Source organism: Phallusia mammillata, chromosome 1, assembly GCF_965637545.1.
Source record: "Phallusia mammillata chromosome 1, kaPhaMamm4.hap1.1, whole genome shotgun sequence".
NCBI lineage: Eukaryota > Metazoa > Chordata > Ascidiacea > Phlebobranchia > Ascidiidae > Phallusia > Phallusia mammillata.
Window position 1 is genome coordinate 19,938,284 of NC_137252.1, and position 27,984 is coordinate 19,966,267.

The 27,984-nt window shown below is 35.7% G+C and overlaps 1 protein-coding gene across 3 annotated transcripts in view; it reads left to right on the top strand.

The window, feature by feature from the left end:
- Positions 1-27,984, top strand: part of LOC145209001 (ubiquitin-protein ligase E3B-like) — a 51,626-nt gene that overhangs the window by 2,238 nt on the left and 21,404 nt on the right. For all 3 annotated transcript variants that reach the window (XM_080079966.1, XM_080079570.1, XM_080080025.1), the window contains exons 3-10: positions 5,279-5,697; positions 5,760-5,864; positions 5,931-6,014; positions 11,939-12,102; positions 18,681-18,786; positions 21,137-21,340; positions 21,397-21,506; positions 23,417-23,586. In XM_080079966.1, coding sequence (XP_079936092.1) covers positions 5,279-5,697; positions 5,760-5,864; positions 5,931-6,014; positions 11,939-12,102; positions 18,681-18,786; positions 21,137-21,340; positions 21,397-21,506; positions 23,417-23,586 — 1,362 coding nt within the window. The remainder of the gene's footprint in view (positions 1-5,278; positions 5,698-5,759; positions 5,865-5,930; positions 6,015-11,938; positions 12,103-18,680; positions 18,787-21,136; positions 21,341-21,396; positions 21,507-23,416; positions 23,587-27,984) is intronic.

Sequence of the window (27,984 nt, forward strand, 5' to 3'; positions counted from 1 at the left end):
TTAAAATCCTCTGCAGGTGGTGTACGTGAAAAAGACATAGATGCATGTTTACATTCGTAGGCGCCCACTTGCTAAAATCGGCGGGGAGGCAGAATTTTATAACTCGGTAAAGACGGAAATATTTTCAGCCCGGACGTCACCTAACGTCGCAAGTTACACCCTTTGCAGTGTTTCTGTACTGGTATACATTAGCAGCTGATGCCGACCCAACTATACAGTAATAAATTTTTTCTTTCCCCGCAACAATTATTGCAAAGCATGTTTTATTTTTACGCAACAAGGCGCACATGCGTCTAAAAAGCCATTATAATAATCGTTTCTTACGTTTCTAGGTTGTTTGATTGGTTTCAAACATGTTTTCTATTTACACAGCAAATTGCATGTATTGCATTTAAGTTTAGTTTATTTTAAATCAGGAATTACCAAAGTAAAGCCCGCGAAGGTATTTGTTCTAAATATAAATCTTGGAAAACAATGAGTTAACCGTTAATTTGCTACGAAAGTGTTCCCATAACAACATGTGGTCTTAAGTTTACCTAGTTTTACACTTCACAGGACGCATAAAAATGATCCACAAACAGTTTGTTAAATCACAGACAAGACTTCTTAAAGTATCAATGCTTTCATAGCTGTGCGTGTACAGGTGCCTTTCTTTGTTAATTGTAATGACATAAATGAGAAGTTAGTAATTTATGCCTCATAATTTTATTGTTCGACAGTAGCGCTATCTCTCAATAACATTGTAGCTCCTGCTGGTCTAACAAAAGCGCTTTGTAGACCACAATTGCGGAACGGCGCTGCATTTGTGCTTGTAAGCTATGTGGCCGTCTAATGTCATATTCATGTTATCCGGCTCACCCTGAAAAAATTTGGCTACCCCCTTTGTAAACGATGTCAATTTGTGTCGATGTTGCTGACCGAGTTTTAGTACACACTTCTTGCATGTTTTTATCCAATGGCTCATTGCATATAACCAGAGTTGCCATCGACATCCATAAACTCGAAATAAGGACACACGAACAATTGGACTTTCATATCAAACGAAAGAAACGTTTTTGAACGAATCTTTGCATTTATACGCGCCCTGACACATCACACGTCATATTTTTTTGCCAGGAACAATCTGTTCCAACTCCTTGTTCGTAGAAAACACTTAGTGCATGTCACGACAGCCCAGGTCTAGGTTTACTTTTAGCATTGACTTGTAATTGTTAAAAATAAGACAAAACAAGGACAGTTAGTAGAAATAAGGACAAAAACTTTTTCTAAGACATTGCCCTTCAAAATAAGGACAAATCTTATAAATAAGGATGGTATGGCAACCCTGCATATAACACTTCAAGTATACGTTTGTGATGTAACAACATGCGTTGTTTGATTTTTTAGAAAGGTTTGTCTGTTCAAACTAGACAGTCGGTGAATGTGCAGTAGTAACAGAGGTACTACAAAACTGTATGTGCATAAATTGACGCAAAACTTGTTTATGACGTAGCCAGCGACGCAGATACCCGGGGAGGCGGCACCTCCCCGCCTCCCTATAACTGGGCGCCAGTGTTTACATTCTATACCAAATAACGCTAATCTAATTTCAACGTTGTAAATGACATGTCTTGACCATAAAATATTTTTGGAAAGTTATTAGGAGATTAAATCGGCGTTCAGTTTACCGCTGTGCGATAACTAGGAGTTGTCATCTCAAAGGCGTGGCCATTGATCCTTTTTTGTTGGCTTACCTAATCGCCAATAGTGATATAACAAGCATTTAAATAAAGAATTCAACATGTTAAAATTACAAAACTGTTGTTCCGGCAAAGACGCTGATTGTAATTTCTCACTCAGTGCGAACTGCACCAAATTCGAAGTAATAAACTGTATTGAAATTTGAACAATGTTAAATGTAAAACAAATGGTTAAAAATGTTTTCTGTTATATTTTTCATGACCCACCAAACACGTAATGGTTGTTATATATGTTAGATCGCAAGTGTATGTAAGTACAATGTAAGAACTGGATGCGAAACAATTATTCTTGAATAACTAGGTTTATATTCCCAGAAAGTTGCATATGTTTTAAAACCAACTTTGGACATACACTCAGCTAAGGCAAAGTTATTTTTTGGACTGTAGAAGGTTCAAAGTGCCCAAATGGAATTTGCCAATGTCGAGTGTAGGGATATTCAAAGTAGAATAATTGGGTATTCTAGAATAATTGTTTCTAATCTAGATTATCGAATCCAATTCTTATATTATTTTTGACTGTGCAATCATTAATCTTTTCAACAATGAAAGTAGACCAGTTTAATACATTATAAAACATATTTTTGATTTAAAATGTAAAAAAGGAACCAAACAAAACAAAAAAAAACTCTGAGAAAACTTTGCACAACTGCATTGAAACTAAATTCCCCAAAATCCACAAAGCCAGAAGAATTAGCATAAGGTTAAAAATTAATTATGACAATTTTATTTAGTGATTTTTATTGCATTAAGTAGAAGTAACTGTGTTGCAAGCATGCTGTGGTAATTTGATTTGTCTGGTGGAAGAGGACTGACATAGACTCCCTAGTGTGCAAATATATAATGTTTGTTAACCTAACACAACTGCAAAAACAGGCACCCTAGCAAACAAAGTTGGGACATTGGGTGATAAATTTTTAAATCCTAATTAAACTGCCTGCGATTTTGCAACACAAAACGTGAAGTTTGCTGCGTTTACTCACTACATTTTTATATTTGTATGGGGTTAAAAAATGACCCAGTCGTCATATGTTTTGGGATTCCTTCACTGTTTTTTGTGATATTGATAGACAATCCCGTGCTTCCAATCGCTGCCTAACGCCATGACTGTTAAAAATGTTTTGTTGTCAAAGTCGGAAAACAATAAGACGCCGGTAAGACGTCGCAAGTGCATGGCATAAACCTAATCACGTGCCCAGATGTGTAACAACAAGTGCGACAATTGTTAATTATGCGGCCAATGCACAACTGTCGTTATGGCGTTGTTATAGCGAGTTGTGACTTGGCGTTATGGCGTTGTAGAGCTCTCAATGATTTGATTTGCTGTCTTTTGCAACTGGTACAATGACCAGGCATCAATGTAAAAACGTAACGCATGTGTTTACATTTTTACCATTGGCGAGAGCACACATTTATATCGTATCAGTGTTTCATACTGGAATGGAACGAAACCAAATAACGTTATTCGTTCTGAGCAAATTTTTTATTTCGTTGTTCACTGATGTTTATGGGTCCCCTTCCCTGAAGGGGACACATATTGTTTTTGTCCGTATTTTTTTTTCTTTTTTCTTATTTTCCGTCTAACGCGGATTTGTTCCCATGTTTTGGTCAAGAAAGAATGGTTCAAACTTTTTCAAATTTACACACATTACATATATTGGTCTAAAGATGGTCCATGTGAATTTTGACCCCGTTTGATCCCTCGGTTCACCCACAGCCCCCCAAAACATGAAATTTTTAGCGCGGCTATTGTTCCCACGTTTTGGTCAAGAAAGAATGGTTCAAACTTTTTCAAATTTACACACATTACAGATATTGGTCTAAAGATGGTCCATGTGAATTTTGACCCCGTATGACCCAGAGGTTCACCCACAGGACCCCGAAACGTAAATGTGTCTAACGCTCGTTTGGTCAAGAAAGACACTGTAGGCAGAAGTACCAAGAGAGTAACTCACTGGTTTACGATAGCGGGAGGGCTCAGCTTGACGTCGGACAGATGTTTTACGAGACGTCATTTCAGTGATTAGCAATCAGCTGTTTTGCACAGCAATGCTATTTCGTTTTATTAAGTTATCACTCACATTTTTAGTTTTGCCGAAGGTTTTACACCTATGACGTGATTTAAACCTAATAACCCTGCTTCGGTTTTGTATATGTCAAGAAAAACTTTGTTAATAAAAGTTAAGATGAAAAAATTAACTTGACTTTTTTGCCAAATAAATGTTTTTTTAAATGCTCGTTGTCAGGTTGGCCGCCGCATGATCACGGGTTACTTAAGGTCAACTAGTCGGTATTACAAACACAGCTCAGAACTTTCTTCATAACGTAGCGTTTTTTTGACAATCAATTTAGGAGTAAATACTCAAGGCATGTATAAATTAGGCTTAACAGTATTGTTGAACACGAATGACGGCGAGCTATTGAAAACGGTGTCAAAAGGTCAAACAGTCGTTTGGCGTGTGCACCCTGAGAGGTTACTACGGGTCAATGGTACTTGTTTTGCGAAACAAAGTTAAATGAAAAACAATTTGTTATGTATACACTTGTAGCAAATTGCTTTTTAATTTAAAGTGTCTGCAAAACAACTGTTACAGCTTTCTAAAAAAAAATGTGTTCAAAACCCGACCTTGGAGGACTATATCTGGGTCAAAGCAAGAGATTAGATTTAAGTCTTTGTTACGTTTTTTTAATGTTTTTGTAATTACATGACAATAATAGTGCAAAAAGAATACGAACAATTTTTTTTATTGTTGGGTTAATGCTTTTTAAAAATTTGTCCTTAAGAATCTAAAAATCACCGCAACATTTGTTTACTGTAAATCCGCACAAACGCACGTGTGGGGACCCATTAGTTTTTGTAAACAAAAACATTCATATGTGTAGATCAAATGATATGTATAGTAAATTGGTAAATATCGTATAGAATATATGAAATGGAAGTATATCAGAAAGCCAGTCTTCTAGTTTCATTTCATTGCGGTCTGACCTAAATAAATTTGCAACGTTATTTTTCGGTATTTCGGTCTTAACAAAAGAACATTTCTTTGTGGTCTTTACAACTATTAAGTGAAAAAAGAAAGAAAGTTGCAACACACAAGAATTATTGTCGGTAGTTGCGCCACATAACATTTGTCAATGATGGTCGAACGGATGTAAATTGTAGGAGCTTCAATTTTTGTTATAGCTTAACGGCGCGAAAGTTTTATCGATTGTTTCATGTCAAATGTCCAGAACGAAATACCAGAATAAGAAATAACGGTATTTCGTTCCATTTCGGTATATTGAATATTTTTTATTTTGGCATTTTATTCCGGTATTTGAGCCAAAAATTATTTATTTCGTTCCAGTATAACAGTCCGTTCCGGTATGAAACACTGATTTGTATGTACGTAAGGAAATAAAAATGTGTGAGGAATAGAAAACAATAGTCATTAGAATTACCTTTCCATAATGTATTTTTACTGATGTAAATTGCACATGTATGTATGGAGTATGTATAGTTACAAAACATCGGCAGTTGTTGAAAAGTTTTTCATTTACAGGTGCACAATGTGAAAACAAAAACTTAGAACAAACCCCTGTGAAGGAAGTTGAGTATGAAAAGACAGAGGTTGCTCTTGATCAGTGGAAGTTTGCTTCATTTGGTTCCAACACATTAACAGGTGCATATGGAAACTTTGCGGTGCCCCTACAGCAAACTTCAAATGCAAAAGATAAGCAGAATAGTGGGGCTAAAACCCAAAACCAACAACCTGGAGTAAAAAATCACACAAATTCAGCAACTGGTGGCTTTCCAAAAACGCTTGAAAAGAAAGTTTCATTAAAAGTTATTCCTAACACACAACTGTACAGAATCATTCAAAAGTTTCTGTTCGTCCTTCATCAACATCAAGACAAAGACCGCTTTTTGTTTGTTTGTCAGTATTTACTCAACAATGTTGATAAAGAAACATCGACAAAGGTAAGTTTAAACTGTCTCTAATGTTTATGATAACTTCAAGCCACTAGCTTGGCATTTTTCAGATCGCATATGTTGCTTTGTCTGTACACAAACATTTGGTGAACGTTTGGATTAAGCAGCTAAAAAAGCTGTTGTGGATATGCTGCAAATTTATCAAAAACATTCAGGTGGCTGGAATTCTATGTGTTAAAAGTGTTGTTACCATTGTTTTGTTAAAAAAACATGTTTTTCAGATTAGTAAAGAACCTGATCAACTTTCTGTACATTTGCGGATGTTAATTACTTTTACTGATGTGAATCATTGGAAAGTTTTGAAGGTAAGACCTAATATTGTTAGTTGTTTAATACTGTATTAGTTTAACAAAGCTTTAAACTAAAGTAATGGTGAAATGTCTGGAGGTTAAATAACACTACCAAAGATTACACTAATAGTCTGAAGCATATCAAGGCGGCTTCATTTCTTTCTCCATTGGTTAAAAAAATGAAAAATATAGCTCCCAGAGAGCTTATGCATTGACATAGAATACATCTTAGTACAGAGGTTTGAACAATCGTTGTTGTCATTATTACTTATCGGTGCAAGTTGGTTACAAGTTCAAACTAAGATTACACATTAAATAAACCGGAGTGCACAGCCTGTGGCCATTGTTATAACTTTACCCAGCCACAGACAAGTCATGGCTTAGAAGTTTTAATCCCCATTTGGCATGAAATCCTTTTGTGGATAATATATTAAAACATGGTTGATGGTGAATTTTTTTTACAAGAATGTAGTTAGAGTCATTGTGGTTTGGTATTTTATTAGTTTGAGTGTAGAACCCCATCAGTTACACTAGCCCTCTCAACTGGATACATTTTGTAAGCAATGTTAGAATTGGATGAAATCTAAGTATTTACAGCACAAGTCAAAATAGTACAAGAGCTGGAGCAGGAAAATTCCTTTGTTGCTGGCTGCATGACTTTTATATTACATGTATGTGAAACTGGATCTAAAACTGGGAAGAGATACTGTTGATGGTGACAGAAAATAACCTGACCTGTAAACTAACAATACTTGTCACATGTCCACAACAGAACAGACCAAACATCCCCTAAAGTAGGTAAATTATGGGTCCCCTTTCTTGAAGGGGACATGCATTGTTTTTGTCCGTATTTCTTTTTTCTGGTTAACGCTGGTCAAGAAAGAGTGCTTTAAATTTACACAGATGTTAGTTATTAATCCAAATTTGATCCTTCTAAAGTTTGACCCCAAATGAGCCAGCGGTTTACCCACAGGCCCCCAAAACGTAAAATTAACCGGCTGTACTGATTAAAGTACATCATATAGTGTTATGCTTTGTTGGTTGGTGCAATGGTGCAATGTAAGGTATTCTAAAGAATTTTCTACCTTTAAAAAGGATTTATCCATTTTCACCCATTAAACCCCAAAATAATCGATATTAGTTTAAAACCAGAAATACAAGCCCCAATGTGCTGAAATTTTTGACAATCGTTTGCAGCAGGTTACTTGTAGTATTTAAAAGTTTGCCTTAATCCGCCAAATAATAACTTTAACTGCCCATAATATGTGTACACTGTTAGACAGACAGACAGATGTTTACAAGACAGTCGTTTCAGGGATCAGAAATCAGCTGTGTTTGCGCAGCAATGCCATGTTGTCTTCTTAAGTTATCACACATACTTTTAGTTTAGGTGAAGGTTTCACACCTGAGACATGATTTAAACTGGATGAACATGCTTTGGTTTTGTATATGTCAAGCAAAACTTTGTGAATTAACGTAAACATGTAAAAAATAAACTTGACACGATAAATGGTCTTTAAATTCTCGTTGTCAGCTTGGGTGCGGCATCACCACGGGTCGCACGGTCGACTTGTAGGCATTACAAACACAGTTAAGACTGATTTTTTGTCATAACGTAGCTTCTTTAATTTTGACAAATCAATTCAAGAATCAATACTTTAGTCATGTACAAATTAGGCAAAACTGTATTGTTGAACAAGGACTGCATTCTATTGAAAATGGTTTCAAAACGTCATTGAACAGTCGTTCGGTGTCTGCACCGTAAGAGGTTACCAAAGGTCAATGGTACTCGTTTAAGGCTTCCAGAAGAATTTTTGTTGAAAAACTGACCTTGGACGACAATATCAAAATCAAAGCAAGAGATTAAATTGGAAGTTTTTTTAGGTTCTTTTTTACTGTTTTGTAATTATATGACAATAATGATGCAAAAAGAATATGGACAAAACTTTTGGGTTAATGCTGTCTTAGCACTGTACTTTGTGCAATTTAGGTGATTGGTAAAAAAATCATTAAGATTCTTTACAATTATATATAATTTATAAAAATAAAGTGGCTACTGGTAAAACGTATACCTGTTATTCAGACATCAACAATAAAAAAGGTTTTGCACCATTGACCTAAACAATGACTGACATTTGAGTCGGACTGAAGCCCAAACAAGTATTTATGTCTACTATTGTCCAAGTTGATGCAATGAGAAATTGTGAGTTTAAAAGATTTTGAAGACAATGTTAAACTTAAATTGCAACCAAGCCAGAAGCAAAAAAAATAGCCTAGCGGTAGGGTGTGGTTAGGTTTTCCCCTTCCCTGAAGGGGACACATATTGTTTCTGTCTATATATATATATATTTTTTTTTCTGTCTAACACGGATTTGTTCCCACGTTTTGGTCAAGAAAGAATGGTTCACACTTTTTCAAATTTACACACATTATAGATATTGTGAATTTTTACCCCATTTGATCCCTCGGTTCACCCACAGCCCCCCAAAACGCGAAATTTTTAAAACGGCTATACTTGCTAAAGCAGATGATTCTGGAGTTTCATACTTTTTTGATGGGTATATTGCAGCATATTTTAAAGTATTTATGGGTCCCCTTCCCTGAAGGGGACACATATTGTTTTTGTCCGTATTTTTTTTTTCTGTCTAACGCGGATTTGTTCCCACAATTTGGTCAAGAAAGAATGGTTCAAACTTTTTCAAATTTACACACATTACAGATATTGGTCTAAAGATGGTCCATGTGAATTTTGACCCCGTTTGATCCCTCGGTTCACCCACAGGCCCCCGAAACGTACAATTTTTAACGCTGGTTTGTAATGCTCGTGTGGTAAAGAAAAAGTGCTTCAAATTTGGACATATGTTAGTTATTAATCCAAACTTGATCTTCCAGAAGTTTGACCCCGAATTTCCCAGCCGTTCACCCACAGGCCCCTGAAACGTAAATGTGTCTAACGCTCGTTTGGTCAAGAAAGACACTGTAGGCAGAAGTACCAAGAGAGTAACTCACTGGTTTACGATAGCGGGAGGGCTCAGCTTGACGTCGGACAGACGTTTTACGAGACATCGTTTCAGTGATTGGAAATCAGCTGTTTTGCACAGCAATGCTATGTCGTTTTATTAAGTTATCACTCACATTTTTGGTTTTGGCGAAGGTTTTACACCTATGACGTGATTTAAACCTAATAAGCTTCCTTCGGTTTTGTATATGTCAAGCAAAACTTTGTTAATCAAAGTTAAGATGAAAAAATGAACTTGACTTTTTTGCAAAATAAATGTTTTTTTAAATGCTTGTTGTCAGGTTGGCCGCCACATGATCATGGGTTACTTAAGGTCAACTAGTAGGTATTACAAACACTGTTCAGAACTTTCTTTCGTCATAAGGTAGCGTTTTTTTTGACAATCAATTTAGGAGTCAATGCTCAAGGCATGTAAAAATTAGGCTTAACGGTATTGTTGAACACTCGGCGTGCTATTGAAAACGGTGTCAAAAGGTCAAACAGTCGTTTGGCGTGTGCACCCTGAGAGGCTACTACAGGTCAATGGTACTTGTTTTGCAAAACAAAGTTAAATGAAAAACAATTTGTTATGTATACACTTGTAGCAAATTGCTTTTTAATTTAAAGTGTCTGTAACACAACTGTTACAGCTTTCTAAAACAATTGTGTTCAAAACCCGACCTTGGACGACAATATCTGGGTCAAAGCAAGAGATTAAATTAAAGTATTTGTTACATTTTTTTAATGTTTTTGTAATTATATGACAATAATAGTGCAAAAAGAATACGAAAAATTTTTGTTGTTGTTGGTTTAATGCTTTCTAAAAATTTGTCCTTAAGAATCTAAAAATCACCGCAACATTTGTTTACTGTCAATCCGCACAAACACGCGTGTGGGGACCCATTTGTTTTTGTGTACAAAAACAATCATACATGTAGATCAAATGATGTGTATAGTAAATTGGTAAATATCATATAGAATATATAAAATGGAAGTATATCAGAAAGCCAGTCTTCTAGTTTGTAACTTGAAGTTGTATATATCCATTTTCACCCCTTTACCCCCAAAAATTTGTTTGTTTGTTCACATGTTAATGAGGTCAGAAATACAAGACTTAACCTGCTGAAATTTTAAACAACTGTGGATAGGGTGCTCCTTGTTGGCTGTTAAAAATTTCAGTGCAATCGGCTCAGTAATTAGTCTTACAGCTCCAAATATGTTTATACATGCTGTCTTTTGTCAAATTTGTGCTCGCTCAGTGCACAGCTGATGCAATGGGAGTGATTGACGATAGTGGCGCATGGAAAAACAATGCCTCTGCTTCACGCATGAACGCAGTCGTCACTTGACCATTTTCTCACTGGTTGGAATTTGAGATGTTGAGATGTTATATAGTTGTATTGAGTTGTAAATGTTAATGTAGGTCAACTTATTCGTGTTTCGAAACGCAGAGCGACAACGCAGCACGATTTGTTACACCTGTGTAACGTGACTTCTCAAACTGAAAGCATTAATAAAACTGTTTCAGAACAGGTTTTGGACATTAAAAGCCCAGCTAAGCAATCGTATTGTTGGTATGTAGAAACTTAATGGCGCCAGGGAACGCTATGTGCGGATTAAAAATCATAATTCAACAAACAAACGGCTAGTAAGGAAAAAAATGTTGAAACTTTGTTAAAAGTTTAAATAGTTGGAGTCATCCATTTTCCACCTCATAAAAAACAACCCGCAACACCAGGTCGAAAAAAAGCCCAATTGGGCGCAAAAAGCGCAAACTTGCCCACTCAAAAGCGAATATCTCGGCCTCGCGCATAACTGGACGTGCTATCAGGCAGTCTTTTTGCACTGTGCAATTAAGATATGTTTGTCGATCATTTAAAACGTTAGTTATGCAATTGTTGTATCACCCAGTTTTGCGTCTTATTGCGGTTAACGACAGGCCCCTCCTGCCGCTATCGGCGCCATATCTTTATCTATAGTGTTGATGGAAAAAAATGCCTCTGATTCACGCATGAACGCAGTCGTCACTTGACCATTTTCTCACTGGTTGGAATTAAGATGTTACGATGTTAGTTGTATTGCGCTGTAAACGTTAATGTAGGTCAACTTATTCGTGTTTCGAAACGCAGCACGATTTGTTACACCTGTGTAACGTGACTTCTCAAACTGAAAGCGTTAATAAAACTGTTTCAGAACAGGTTTTGGACATAAAAAGCCCAGCTAAGCAATCATATTGTTGGTATGTAGAAACTTGACGGTGCCAGGGAACGCTATGTGCGGATTAAAATTCATAATTCAACAAACAAAGGGCTATTAAGGAAAAATAAATGTTGAAACGTTGTTAACAGTTTCTGGCTGATTTTGTGACTGTTACAAAACAAAAGTTTATAAATATTTTTTTAATACGACAAATGTCATCTGTGCAATTCAAATTCTTACCTAGCATATGCATGCACATTCATCCTGTTATGAATTCAAAATATGTGTGTGTGGGGACCCATTGGTTTTTGCTTGCAAAAACAATTATGTTATAACAGACCACAAAAATATTGGTACCATACTGAATGTATCCATCAAATATATATCCCTTACAATTATAATGAATGGTGTGTAAATATGGCACAGTTTCTGTAAAATGGAATGTAAGTTATAGGAAAACCACTATTCCAGTTTAACAATGATTTTGCCCTATTTTTACTGCTACAAAATCGCAAATGCACATGTGTGGGTCCCATTAGATTATGCTTGCAGAAACAATTATGTTATAAAGTGTCAGGAAAAAGATAGGGACCCTATGAAATGTAATTGCCAAATATATATCCATAATAAATATAGTAAATGGTATATGGGATACATCGTTAAATATGATGTAGTGTATATAAACTGGCAATATATAGGAAAACCACTATTCTAGTTATTTCTAATTTTTTGCTTTATGCAGAAACGAACAGCTTTGCATCCTGTTTTATCTCAAGTTTGTGCTGGTATTTTATGTGAACTGCAACAACATGGCTGTTTGTCCATCATTGCACAATTATTAAGCAAAAATGGACTTGCGCTTATCAACACCAGTTCATTGCAAGCAACACTAACAATTGTCAGCAGGTAAGAATAATAACTGTTGTGTTGTGCCACAGTGTTCTTTAACCTTTTTTGTGTGGATAACTCAAAAGTAGTTATAGAAGAATGGTCATTTTATAGGTCCCCTTCCCTGAAGGGGACACATATTGATTTTACTCGATTTGTTTTTTTCTTTTCTTTTTCTTCCCAAAGTTTGTCTACCTCGTTTTGCCTTGAAATGTTTGATGGATTTGGATGAATTTTTCACAGATGGAAGATATACTTATGTAGATGTGCCATTTGTTTTGTTTGACTCGATAGCCCCAGTATTTACCCCACTAGCCCCCTAAAATGCAACAGGGCTTACGGCAAGAATTTGCACAATGTGCAGGTCGAAATGTGCGCACATTTTTCGAAAATGTGCAGGTGCCAAAATGTGCAGGTCAAAATGTGCGCACATTTTTCGAAAATGTGCAGGTCAAAATGTGCAGGTCCAAAATTTGCAGGTCAAAATGTGCGCACATTTTTTGAAAATGTGCAGGTGCCGAAATGTGCAGGTCAAAGTGTGCAGGTGCCAAAATGTGCAGGTCAAAATGTGCGCACATTTTTCGAAAATGTGCAGGTCAAAATGTGCAGATACCAAACTATTGTGCAGGTGCCAAAATTTCTCGCTTTCACAGTAAAAGTCTTTCTGTCCCTTTCACACAAACAATTTTTTGTCCCAATTACATAATTATTATATACCTTTCCCTGCATTTTTATTTTAAATAGTGTTCTGTGCAAATCAATTAACTTATATAGGTATGTTATTTTTCTTGTTAAATGCAGTGGATTAAGTTTTTTAACCGGTCAGAATATGACCTTTCAGGGCAAAGAACTGAAAATACAATGAGGTTTCAAACAAATGCAGTGGTAAATAACTGATCTTATACTTTTGCATTGCACATCCATCATTTTTTTCATGACATCTCAGTATTATCCTTTTCTAAACCTGTTTTGTTAACATTGTACATATTTTTTACCAAAAATATAATACAGAATGCCCACAGCGGTCTCAAAAATTTTTTTTCCTATCCTACTTTTCTTTTTGGCTGTTTCAGTCTCTTCATGTCTCTAATTGTTCACATCAGATTTAGTTTGTTTATTAGTCAGGAAACAGTTACAAATTTTGCAAAAGCATCTAATGATATTTTGGTGTATTATGGTATTCTTACAGTCGGTCTTTCTAGCCTATCTGGTCCACACAATAGCAAGTCAGAAGCAATAACATGAATGTTTTAGCAAACTTAAAATTACGACATCACATCAACTATTTGTGTGGGTTTCAAAACTAACCTAATTAAATACCCGTATACCAAGTTATGTCATGTAAATGAGCCTCAAACAAATAAAAAATGTCAAACATTAGGTTGTGCAACTGTGTGGTTGTCCTTTTCTTTTTGAAGGTTGTCATTTGAGTTTCTTCCAAAGACACAAAGTCCTTTTGTCAATTGTGCAGTATAACCCATAGGATGGAAAACTTCTAATAATTCATTTGTTTTCACCGAATAAAAATCACTGGACAGCTGGGTCTTTGACTTGGTTTTGAGTTTAATCACAGTATATTCATATGGTAGTCCAGATCCGCTTTTCCTCTCGTTTCTTTTGTTATCAACTTCTAGAATTTCACATATGTCTTTTTTGGGAAACTTTGTGAGGATCAGTGTAAAACTTTTGCAATGCATTAAAAATCTAGCTTGTTGCCTGGCCGTAAACTTCCTGTCAGGCATTTACACACTTCGTAAAAGTTGCAGTAACTCATAAAAGGATAAGTGAGACCTCCAGATAAAGGATAAGTGAGATCTCAAGAATTTTGCTCCACTAAAGAAATCAGCTGGCCCTGTGGTTGCATGGTTGACAACATGCTGACAATTTTGCTTACTTCTGTAAACAAATTTTTTTCATTTTATTTTATTTTTTTAAAACATGATCTTTGTTCAAGCTTGAACTTTTGTCTGTCCAGAGTTCCTGGTCAAGGCCAAAGTCGTTGAACATCAGTTTATCAAAGATACAGCCAGTTGGGGAAGTTCTACTTTTACCAGACTTCAATTCAATTAGTAATAAACTTTATGCACCCTTTAATATGTTAGGTAAAATCACTTCAATGCGTTTAAAGAAGTACTAAAAAGATAAAAACGTACATTAAATACTCTCCAACAGCACAATAACAACCACACGTAGTAATATTACACATGGTAGATGCATAAACCCCCGACCACATGAGCCTAGCTTTGTCGTTTGCTTGCTCTTAAAGCACCAAACTCAATGCAAGCATCCGACAAGCGTGGAGTGTTAATCAAGCGTGACGGAAACAATAGCTGGACTGCTATATGAGTATACTATAATCTATAGAAGCTGTTTCCTCTAACCTGAATGCTAGATAATTTCATGCTTTGCCATATCTGACAAACACAACATGCATTTTTACAAGTTTCTCTTAAATCCGATTTTAATTTATAGGTTATAACTAATATTTTTGGCACAATTTATAACCACAACACTAATGAAACATTTATTTAAGTGCTTTAACTCAGCATAGTTTGACGTTAAATATCAACACTTCATTTCATTTTGGCATCTGCACATTTTGACCTGCACGTTTCGGCAACTGCACATTTTCAAAAAATGTGCGCACATTTTGACCTGCACATTTTCAAAAAATGTGCTCACATTTTGACCTGCACATTTTGGCACCTGCACATTTTGACCAGCACATTTTCGAAAAATGTGCGCACATTTTGACCTGCACATTTTCAAGCACATTGTGCAAAAAACGCTCGCATGCCCGTCTCCTAAAATGGGTAAATTTTAAACAGTGTCAGATTCGGATGAAATTTGGACAGTTTGTTCATTGTTCCATTTTAGGGCGTCGATTGTTGTGTTTCACCCTGTAGCCCCAATATTTACCCTACTAGCCCCCTACAATTGGTGAAACCTTAAACAATGTCCGATTTGGATGAAATTTGGACAGTTTGTTCATTGTTCTTTTCTAGGGCATCGATTGTTGTGTTTCACCCTGTAGCCCCAATATTTACCCCACTAGCCCCCGAAAAGGGGTAAAATTTTAAACAATGTCTGATTTGGATGAAATTTGGACAGTGTGTTCGTTGTGCCATTTTAGAGCGTCAATTGTTGTGTTTCACCCTGTAGCCCCAATATTTACCCCACTAGACCCCCAAAATGGGTGAATTTTTATGGGTCCCCTTCCCTGAAGGGGACACATATTGTTTTTGTCTATATTTTTTTTTTCTTTTTTTTTTTTTTTCTTTTTTCTTTTTTTCTTTTTTTCTTTCTAACGCAGATTTATTCCCACGTTTTGGTCAAGAAAGAATGGTTCAAACTTGTTCAAATTTACACACATTACAGATATTGGTCTAAAGATGGTCCATGTGAATTTTGACCCCATATGACCCAGAGGTTCACCCACAGGCCCCCGAAACATAAATGTGTCTAACGCTCGTTTGGTCAAGAAAGACACTGTAGGCAGAAGTACCAAGAGAGTAACTCACTGGTTTACGATAGCGGGAGGGCTCAGCTTGACGTCGGACAGACGTTTTACGAGACGTGGTTTCAGTGATTAGAAACCAGCTGTTTTGCACAGCAATGCTATGTCGTTTTATTAAGTTATCACTCACATTTTTAGTTTTGGCGAAGGTTTCACACCTATGACGTGATTTAAGCCTAATAAGCGTGCTTCGGTTTTGTATAAGTCAAGAAAAACTTTGTTAATAAAAGTTAAGATGAAAAAATTAACTTGACTTTTTTGCCAAATAAGTTTTTTTTAAATGCTCGCCGTCAGGTTGGCCGCCGCATGATCACGGGTTACTTAAGGTCAACTAGTCCGTATTACAAACACAGCACAGAACTTTTTTCAAAACGTAGCGTTTTTTTGACAATCAATTAAGGAGTCAATACTCAAGGCATGTATAAATTAGGCTTAACAGTATTGTTGAACACGAATGACGGCGTGCTATTGAAAACGGTGTCAAAAGGTCAAACAGTCGTTTGGCGTGTGCACCCTGAGAGGTTACTACAGGTCAATGGTACTCGTTTTGCGAAACAAAGTTAAATGAAAAACAATTTGTTATGTATACACTTGTAGCAAAATGCTTTTTAATTTAAAGTGTCTGTAACACCACTGTTACAGCTTTCTAAAAAAAATTGTGTTCAAAACCCGACCTTGAAGGACTATATCTGGGTCAAAGCAAGAGATTAGATTTAAGTATTTGTTACGTTTTTTGAATTTTGTAATTACATGACAATAATAGTGCAAAAAGAATACGAACATTTTTTTTTTTATTGTTGGGTTAATGCTTTCTAAAAATTTGTCCTTAAGAATGTAAAAACCACCGCAACATTTGTTTACTGTAAATCCGCACAAACGCGCGTGTGGGGACCCATCAGTTTTTGTTTACAAAAACAATCATATGTGTAGATCAAATGATGTGTATAGTTAATTGGTAAATATCGTATAGAATATATAAAATGGAAGTATATCAGAAAGCCACTCTTCTAGTTTAAACCATGTCTGAATTGGATAAAATTTGGATGGTTTGTTAAATTTGGCATTGGTAGATCCTAATTATTGTGTTTCACCCTGTAGCCCCAATATTTACCCCACTAGACCCCCAAAATGGGTGAATTTTTTAAACCATGTCTGAATTGGATAAAATTTGGATGGTTTGTTAAATTTGGCATTGGTAGATCCTAATTATTGTGTTTCACCCTGTAGCCCCAATATTTACTCCATTAGCTCCCTAAAATGGGTGAATTTTTTAAACCTGTCCAAATTGGATAAATTTTTGACAGTTTGTAGAATTTGGCATTTATAGCTGTCGATTATTGTGTTTCACCCTGCTGCCCTAGTATTTACCCTACTAACCCCCCAAAATGGGTGAATTTTTTAACAATATTTGAGTGAAATGACATTTTGACAGTTTGTATAATATGCCATTTGAAATGTCAGTGTTTCACGCTATTTAGGCCCACAAACTTATAACAATGTATTGCATGAGATTAGAACAGTTTTGTACTTTGTTTTTGTTGATAACCCCAGTATTTACCCCGCTAGCCCCCTAAAATGGGTATTTTTTCCCCGAAGTTTGTCCGACTCGTTTTTCCATCAAATGTTTGATGGATTTGGCTGAAATTTACACAGATGGTAGATATTAGACTCCCCTCTTAAAAATTTCTGGATACGCCCCTGACACAAATCATAATTATGGGTCCCCTATCCCGAAGGAGACATGTATTGATTTTTCATGATTTCTTTGTTTGTTTATTCCCAAACTTTGTCTAACTTGTTTTGCCATGAAATGTTTGATGGATTTGGATGAAACTGACACAGATGGTAAATATATTCATGTGGATGTGTCATCTGCTTCGTTTGTCTTAATAAAATCAGTATTTACCTCGTTAGCCCCCTAAACTGGGTGATTATTTAAACAGTGTGGGAATCGGCTGAAAATTTGAATAGTTCTTAGAATATACCATTTATAGGGGTTGATTTTGTGTTTTATCCTCTAGCCCAAACATTTACCCCACTAGCCCCCTATTTTGCTGGTCACTAAAAGAAAAGGTTTCTGTAGTGTAATGGTGTTATAAAGTCAACCAGACATAATGTTACTGGTGTTTGTGGGTTGCTTGGTGGCTATTTTTGGCGTGGCAGTTAGGGGATTGTTAACAGCCTTATGACCTCCCAATTATTACTGATTGTTGCTAAAATGTCTCTAGTGGTCAAAATTTTAATCATTGGTCGATTTGGACAAAAATTTACAAGACTTTTGATTGGGTTATTGAGGTTACATATTTTACTAGTTTGGGTGTATAACACCATCAGTTACCCAATGCCCCCTTTAAATGGGTAAGTTTTTTAAACAATGAAATGAAATTTGTACAGCTTGCAGAATTTGCCATTTACAGATGTTGATTGTTGTTTTTCACCCTGGAGGTCCAACATTTACCCAACTAGCCCCCTAAAATGGGTGAATTCTTTTAACAATGAATAAATTACATTTGGACAGCTTGTAGAATTTGTTGTTTATAGGTGTCAATTGTTGTGTTTCACTCTATTTTACCACTATTTACTCCTCCTCACCTTGAAAATAGAACATTAAAAAGGAAAAACTTTAAATAGTGTCTGAATTAAATCAGATGTCAGGGTTGGGATTTAAATTTAACTTGGATGATTTTACAAACTCAAACGCAGTGCTCCAAAATATTTTGGAAGGCCTGCATGTAGTCTTACTTTATTCAGATAAGAAAGGTATATTGTGACCAGACAACCTGTAAGCACGTAATTGGTTAGTGGCTGTTTTTTTGACAGAATTTGTTGTCAAATATGTGTGTCACCTTATACATATTTTGTGCATGACATTGCAAATACCTAAGATTTTGCTAAATTAACAACTACATTTGTGGAAGGTAGTGGAAAACCTATCAATGTAACATAGGAAATACATGATCATTACAATCTTAAAAAATGTATATGTAAATTTGATTGTTTGTGGTGGTATGCTGGTTCGCCCGTCACATTTTGTTTTATACATTCTTTTGTAAATTCCGGCATATGGTTTGTATTGCAGATTGATGTCAGCCAACAAGTTCAGTGATGAATCTATTATTATGTTTAGTATGTCAGTATTATCTGTCCCCTCTTTGTTTTGGCACATGAGCATCAAAGCTTCTCAGGTATCGTTTCAAATTTAAAAACAATGATAAATATATTTAATGTTTACCACAAGATGTTAATAAACTCGACTTATAATTACTTAAGTTTAGTTCAACCTGTCTAATTATACTGGGTTGTAGCAATGGTGATTACTCTTTTTAAGTTGTTGATAAAGTGTTTGTTAGTGCTTGTTCATTATCAGCTTGGTTTACTGCAGGTCGCCAAACATAGTTGAGTACATATGAATTTGTTGGTGTCTGTATCGCTGTTTGGGTTTTCTAGAAGTTTCAGTTGTTATTTCAGCTAAAATTGACGTTTGACACAAACAGGCCAACTGCAAAGAAAAATGTGCAGACAATTTGTTTACACAGATGGATGCATGTAATTATATGATTGGTTTCATTGCATAAAGATTGTACATTCCAAACAGTAGTCTATATTTGTGGATCCCCTTCCTTAAAAATTGCACATGTTTAATTTTGAAAACAGTTGCACTTGCTATACAACCCAGGAATTGCATTGTGAAGTTGTTTTAAAGCATTTTGTATGTTTTGGGCCCAGTCAGATTCGAATCAAATATTGCCGTTTCTCTGACTGTTTGTAAATGTGCATCCATTTCTTATTTGCATCGGCACCGTGTATATTGACCCTTTCAAACCACGTCAAAGGACTCATAAAGGCGGCAGTCCATGAAAAGTATGCTTAATGGTTAGTATGTGACGCTTTTTTGTTACACATCAGTGACCACGTTTCTGCAACGTTGTGTCGTCGGTTACTAGTTTTCCGATTTTGACATCCAAAAGCCAGTGAACGGTTTTGCGTTCTTTCATTACTTTCATTGTTGTCAAGATTAAATGCATAGTCAAAATTTATGTAAGAATTGGGTTCGATATTCTGCATTCAAAACAATTATTCTAGAATACCCAGTTATTATGGGGGACACATATTGTTTTTATCTGTATTTTTATGGGTCCCCTTCCCTGAAGGGGACACATATTGATTTTACTCAAAATGTTTTTGTTTTTTTTCTTTGTTTTTCTGTCATTTTTCTTCTCCCCAAAGTTTGTCCGACTCGTTTTTCCATCAAATCACTTATAGGTGTCGATTGTTGTTTTACCCTGTAGCACTATCATTTACCCTATTCATAACTATGAGAAAGTTTGTTGTTGTCAGATAAACACAGTGCCCGGTACCGAGCGTAAATAAATATGCTATTTGGATGAATGGAACGAAATTTGAATAGTTTGTAGTCCATACAGCATATTTGTTTATGCTCAGTACCAGTCACTGTGTTTTACCTTACAGCAACAACAAACTTTCTCATAGTTATCTCTTGAAATGCATTGTTTACAACTTTGCATGTGTGGGGACCCATGAGTTTCTGCTTGCAGAAACAACCAAGGTTATAAAGACAGTAGATAATATGCGACCCATTATAAAATAAGCATAGGAAATATAGTAATGTTTTAAAGTAGGTTATAATGTATATGCAATGGCAATATGTGCTAAGCCACCCTTCTAGTTTTATTTTATTATGGGTTCCATAACAGCCAACGTTTTTATCACCTTTGTTTGTTTCTGCAAGCCGAAACTAGACCCATGAGTTTTTGCTTGCAGAAACAAACAAAGGTTATAAAAACACTGGCTTCTATGTGACCCAATGTAAAATAAGTTAGGGAAACATATTAATTCAAAATATGCCATAGTGTATGTGCAATGGCAATATGTGCCACCCTCCTAGTTATAAAATTATTTTGGTCAAATGTTTCAAAGCTTGAAAACTTTGAACTTAATAATTGCATTTGTTTCTTTTTATCTATTTGTCTTTAAAAACATGAAACAGAAAAACTACTTATTATAACAATTGTGACATATAACTTCAGTAGAAGTGATGCAGTAAACTAATGGAAAATTAAGTACCAATGCTAGTTATGGATCCTCAAAAGCATTGCCTCCGACTCCAAATCAGTCAACTGTTCCAACCCAATCCTCCTTCCCTAACAAGGGTGGTTAGTTTTTGGACCTGCTCGATTGGTTCCACCAACATCCCAGAGCCAGTCATGCCCAAAAACCTTACTTTCCTCAGAGCTCCAGTAACATAATGTTGTGCCTTGTAAAGATGTTTAACCATAGCATATTCTGCCCCAATCCATCAATTGTGCCCTGCACTTTTATCGTGCTTTATTATGTTTCAACATAATTTCCCACTTGATGGTTGCTTTAGTGCAGATGTATTCTTTTACCAAGCAAGCAAAAAACTCTAATAGTTAAAACTGTCCTACTATGTATTTCATTTAAAAAAGGCCTCAGCAGTCTCTATAAAATTAAGTTGTGTAATTTTTTTACCTGTTGTTTCTGATTGAATTTCAGTGTTTACAAACATTTCTTGAAACACCCACATTGGAAAAAGTTATCTCACTGTTACATGTGGAAAATGCCTGTTCTAAATATGGAATCTTACCACAAAATGCCAAGCCTGTTCATGTGACGCAAGCACTCTGCATGTGTGCAAACCTTATTCAAATCTTGTGTGCGGAGAAAATTATTTTACAAAATAAACATGTTGATGTTGTGGTGAGTTTTCACACATGTTTAAGCATCACTTATGTGTTAATGCAATATATGTGTAGATGCTCATTAACCAGTTTTTATGCTTCCTGAATGAAAATTCCTCCAGACAAAAGACCAGCGCGTCCATGTGGCATGTTGTGTTGGGATATTTTTCAGGAAATTTATCAGAGTAAGGCTGTTTTAAAATGACAAATTGAAGTTTAAAGAAACCGACTCACCCATTTGCTTTTTTAAAGCTAAAATATTTTTGCATGTTACTTATCTAAGGCATTTGTGTAGTTCAAAATACAATCAACTACTTTAAACTTTTTTCTTGCAGACATGTGTGTTCAAGAAAGTATAGCCATAGACATTTAAACATGACACAAATACCACACATAATTATGGGTCCCCTTCCCTGAAGGGGACACATCTTGATTTCACTCTGTTTTTTTCTGTTTTTTTTCTTTCTTTTTTTGTTCTGTTTTTTTCTTTTTTTTTCTTTTTTCCGCCGAAGTTTGTCCATGCACTTTTGGCATGAAATCTTTGGTGGATTTGGATGAAACTTTCACAGATGGTAGATATAGTTCTGTAGATGTGCAATCTGCTTCGTCTGACTTAATAACCCCAGTATTTACCCCGCTAGACCCCAAAATGTAAACCGTTTTTGTATGTTGCTGCGCACCACAAACGAAAGATTTCTGTGGTGTAACGGTATAATATAGGCAACAGAACATATGGTACATGTGTTTGTGCATTACTTGGTAGGCGTTTTGGACATGCCAGTCAGAGGGGGTATTAACAGCCTTAGAAGCGTTAAGGAATGTTGCTAACAACACCCCTAGTGGTCAGAATTATAAACATTGTCCGATTTGGATAAAATTTTACATGACTGTCAATTAGTTCATTGTGGTTTCATATTTTATACTTTTGGGTGTTAAAACCCATCAGTTACCCCTCTAACCCCCTAAAATGGGTGAGTTTTTTAAACGGTGTCAGAATTAAGTGAAATTTGGACAGCTTGTGAGATTTGTCATTTATAGGTGTCAATTGTTGTGTTTACCCCATTAGCCCACCGAATTGAATGAAATTTGGACAGTTTGTTCATTTTGCTATAATAAGCTGACGATAGTTATGTTTTACTCTGTGACCCCAATATTTACCCTACTAGTCCCCTAAAATGGGTAAATTTGTGAAACAATGCAGGAATTGGTTGAAATTTTGACAGTTTGTGCAAAAGTCATCTTTTGGTGTCAATTGTCACTTTTGCCATGCAGTCCCATCAGTTACCCCATTAGCCCCCTGAAAGGGTTAACTTTTTAAACAATGTCTGCTTTTTAAACAAAAAATAAAATTTGGACAGTTTGTAGAATATGTCATTTTGAGGTGTTGATTGTTGAGTTTTACCATGTAGCCCAACTAATCCCTAAAATAGGTAAATTTTGCAAACAATTGCCGAAATTAAATGTTACTTGTGTAGTTTCCATCTCACACAGCATGAATATTTCTGCAGACTTTTTTTCGTCCTGTTTAAACTCATAGCACCAAAATTTATTATAGTTATTTCAAAAATGCACTATTTACAGCTTTGCATGTGTGGGGGACCCATGAGTTTCTGCTTGCAGAAACAACTAAAGGTATAAAATACAGTGGCTGATATGGGACCCATTACGAAATAGGTCATAGTATATGTGCAATGACAATATGTGCTAAGCCACCCTTCTAGTTTTAACACTTAAAAAAAATGAAGTACTGTGCTGAGCCAACACTTATACTATATGGCAGTGGTTCTCAAACTTTTTGGACCGTGACCCAAATCTGAGTATTATGAACACAAGATTTTATCCAGAATTTACACATTGATAAATTGAACTGAAGAAACCACAATGATTGTACAAAGCTTTCATAGCACCAGAAATTGCACACTCTAACCCAATCGTTCTCAACCAGCCTTATAGGGTTACTTTTGGGGAGCCACGAGAACGGAAAGTTACTTTTAGGGGGCCACAGTGCATGAAAGGTTGAGAACCACTGCTTTAACCTATCCCAAGGATTGCCAAAATATGCTGACTGGATGTTGCAATAACTGCCTCTGTTTAGGCACTCCGACTCAATGCATCTTGTTAAAAAACAAATTGAATTATTATGGAACCCGCTGTTTGTGAAAGCTGTGTTTCATGATGTCTTAACATTAAAGTCCCTTCATGAGGAAGGAACAATTCCAACTCAAGCTGCACGAATATCTTCCAGACAGAAAGACAAGGCAAAATGTAACTGCCTGTTGGTTTCTTAATTGCATTTAATGTAATTAGTAAATAGATCCATTAAACTGAGATTCATAAAAAACACTTGATAAAATAAATCTCTTTGCTCTTGTATTGTATGAAAAAAAAATATTTACTGTTAATTTAATAATATATGACATTAGGCACTTGTACAGTCAAATTTTGACAAATAGTTTGGCAGCTACATGATAAACATATTGGTATACAAAGATGGTGTATTGTAGCATACAGTCTAGCAGCCTTTAACAAATCAAATGCTTTCAAACCTACTTTCTCATTTGTATCAAACCATATATTTCTCATTTGTATACTTATGTGTCTCCTTCCCTTACATCTTAGGAATTTTTAATTATTATGGCTCCCCTTCCCTGAAGGGGACACATATTGTTTTTGTCCTTTTTTTTTTCTTTTTTCTGTCTAACGCTGGCTTGTTAGACGCGTTTGGTTAAGAAAGAGTGCTTCAAATTTATTCAAATTTGCACAGATGTTAGTTATTAGCCCGAATTTGATCCTCCTGAAGTTTGACCCCGATTGACCCAGCGGTTCACCCACAGGCCCCCAAAATGCAAAATTTTTAAAACATGGTTTGTTATATGCGTTTGGTCAAGAAAGAGTGCTTCAAATTTGTTTAAATTTTGTCAGATGTTAGTTATTAACCAAAATTTGATCCTCCTGAAGTTTGACCCCGAATGACCCAGGGGTTCACCCACAGGCCCCCGAAACGTAAAATTTTTAACGCTGGTTTGTAACGCTCGTTTGGTAAAGAAAGAGTGCTTCAGATTTATTCAAATTTGGACATATGTTAGTTATTAATCCAAACTTGATCCTCCAGAAGTTTGACCCCGAATTACCCAGCGGTTCACTCACAGGCCCCCGAAACGTAAATGTGTCTAACGCTCGTTTGGTCAAGAAAGACACTGTAGGCAGAAGTCCCAAGAGAGTAACTCACTGGTTTACGATAGCAGGAGGGCTCAGCTTGACGTCGGACAGACGTTTTACGAGACGTCGTTTTGGTGATCAGAAATCAGCTGTTTTGCACAGCAATGCTATTTCGTTTTATTAAGTTATCACATTTTCAGTTTTGGCAAAGGTTTCACACCTATGACGTGATTTATACCTAATAAGCGTGCGTCGGTTTCGTATATGTCAAGCAAAACTTGTTAATCAAAATAAAGTTGAAAAAATAAACTTGACATTTTTGCAAGATAAATGTGTTTTTTTTAAATGCTCGTTGTCAGGTCGGCCGCCGCATGACCACGGGTTACTTAAGGTCAACTAGTAGGTATTACTAACACAGTTCAGAACTTTCTTTCGTCATAAGGTAGCGTTTTTTGGGCAATAAATTTAGGAATCAACACTCAAGGCATGTATAAATTAGGTCAAACGGTGTTGTTGAACATTAAGGACGGCGTGCTATTGAAAACGGTGTCAATAGGTCAAACAGTCGTTGCACCCTGAGAGGTTACTACAGGTCAATGGTTTTGCGAAACAAAGTTAAATGAAAAACGAATTGTTATGTGTACACTTGTAGCAAATTGCTTTTTAATTCAAAGTGTCTGTAACACAACTGTTACAGCTTTCTAGAAAAATATGTGTTCAAAACCCGACCTTGGACGACAATATCTGGGTCAAAGCAAGAGATTAAATTAAAGTATTTGTTTCGTTCTTTTTTAATGTTTTTGTAATTAAATGACAATAACAGTGCAAAAAGAATGCGAACAAAAAATGTTTATTGTTGGGTTAATGCTTTCTAAAAATGTTTCCTTAAAAATCTAAAAGTCACCGCAACATTTGTTTACCGTAAATCCGCACAAACACGTGTGTGGGGACCCATTAGTTTTTGTTTACAAAAACAATCATATGTGTAGATCAAATGATGTGTATAGTAAATTGGTAAATATCATATAGAATATATAAAATGGAAGTATATCAGAAAGCCACCCTTCTAGTTTGATTTGAAAGGAAAAAGATATTTGATTATTGAAAATTTGAAAATCTTAGTTGTTTGTTGTGTTTTACCCTTAAGCTGCAACATTTACTCGACCAGCTTCCTAAAATATGTTTTTAACAATTTCCAAATTGAATGAATTTTTAAACGTTTATAGCACATGCTATTGTCAGTCGTCAGTTCCTGTGTTTAACCATGTACCCCCACGATTTACCGAACTGGCCACATAAAATGGGTAAATTTTTATAGCTATGTTCGAACTGGATAAAATATGGACAACTTGTAAAATTTGCCATTTATATGTGTCAATTGTTGTGTTGTACCACATAGTCTCTCTATTTACCCTTGTTTCTTTAAATCAGCAGTTTTCAACCGTTTTCATACCGCGACCCATTTAAGCAAGCAAATGTAAATCGACCCCCTAGAAAAAATTTCCATACTTTTTTGATAATCGCTAGAATAAAGTTTCACTTTGGTCTAAAAAGAGAAAGGGTTCTGGGCCAACCCACAGGTTGAAAACCAATGCTTTAAATAGAGCATAAAATAGGACAAACTTGTCAGATTGGAATAAGATTTGGATACTTTGTTTCTTACATGACATGATTATTGAAGAAAGGTATCGATCACTGTGTTTGTCTTTTCAACACCAAACTTTTTACACTTTTCTCTTGAGGTTCATTTTCTGCAACTTTGCATGTGTGCGGACTAGTGTTGGCAAGCTGGTCATGTGACCAGTCAAGTTCATATCAAATACTATTTTTGATTTTAAAAATTTAATATGGTACATTTTCTTGGGTTTGCTTTTCCGTTTTTTTATACAACGTCCAAATGGGATGAAATTTGGAGAGTTTGTTGAATTTTGGTATATAATAGTTTTGGTGGCTGTGTGTCGCCCTGTAGCCCCAATATTTACCTCACCAGCCCCCTAAAATGGGTAAACTTTTAAACAATGTCAAAAATATATGAAACTTACACAGTTTATAGAATACATCATCCATTGATGTCTATTACCCTGTAAGCCCCACCATTACCCCATTGACCAACGATTTTTTCTTTGTGCAATATATTATTTTTAGGTGTCCATTGTCTCGTTTTGCCCTGCAGTCCCATCACTTTCTCCATTAGCCCCCTAATAAGGGTTATCATGTTAAACAATGTCTGAATTTCATAAAATTTTGACAGTTTGTAGAATATGCCATTTTAAGATAATGATGGTTAAGTTTTACGATGTAGCCCCACTTACCCATAAAATAGGTTTGCAAACAATTGCCGATTTAAATGCAACTTGTTTAGTTTGTACCTCATGCATCATCATTATTTCTCCAGACTTTTTTTTGCACAGGTTAAACTTATAGTACCAAAATTTATCATAGTTATGGGTCCCCTTCCCTGAAGGGGACACATATTGATTTTACTCAAATTGTTTTTGTTTTTTTTCTGTTTTTTTTTCTCCCCAAAGTTTGTCCGACTCGTTTTTCCATCAAATGTTTGATGGATTTGGATGAAATTCACACAGATGGTAGATATATTTATGTAGATGTGCATCCCACTTTGTTTGTCCTGATAAACCCAGTATTTACCCCGCTAGCCCCCTAAAATGGGTTATTTTCTTCCCAAAGTTTGTCCGACTCGTTTTTCCATCAAATGTTTCATGGGTTTGGATAAAATTTACACAGATGGTAGATATAGTTATGTAGATGTGCATCCCACTTCGTTTTTGTTGATAACCCCAGTATTTACCTCACAGTTGTATGTTGCTCGTTGGTGGGTTGCTTGGTGGTCGTTTTTGCGCCATGGCAGTTAGGGGCTTGTTAACAGCCCTATGACGTCAGAAACAGTAACGGTTGTTGCTCAAAACACCTCTAGTGGTCGAAATTGTAAACATTGGCGGATTGGGCTGAAATTTTGCAGTACTATTGATTGAGTCATTGTGGTTTTTATATATTTTTTAGTTTGTGTGTCGAACCCAATTAGTTGCCCTACTAGCCCCCTAAAATGGGTCAGTTTTTTAAAACGTAAAATAGGACATACTTCAAACAATATCTGGGGTGAATCTAATTTTATAGTTTGTATTCTACATAGTATTATTATTTAAGCCCAGTGCCGATCACTGTGTTTTACCTTACAACACCCAACTTTCTTATGGTTATCTCTTGAAATGCATTATTTTCAACTTTGCATGTGTGGGGACCCATGAGTTTTTGCCTGCAGAAACAACTAAAGTTATAAAAGACGATGGCTAATATGGGACCCAATACAAAATAAGCATAGGAAATATATTTATGTTTTAAAATAGGTTATAGTGTATATGCAAGGGCAATATGTGCTAAGCCACCCTTCTAGTTATTTTATAAAATGCATTATTTACAACTTTGCATGTTTGTGGCACCCATGAGTTTCGGCTTGCAGAAACAACTAAGGTTATAAAATACTGT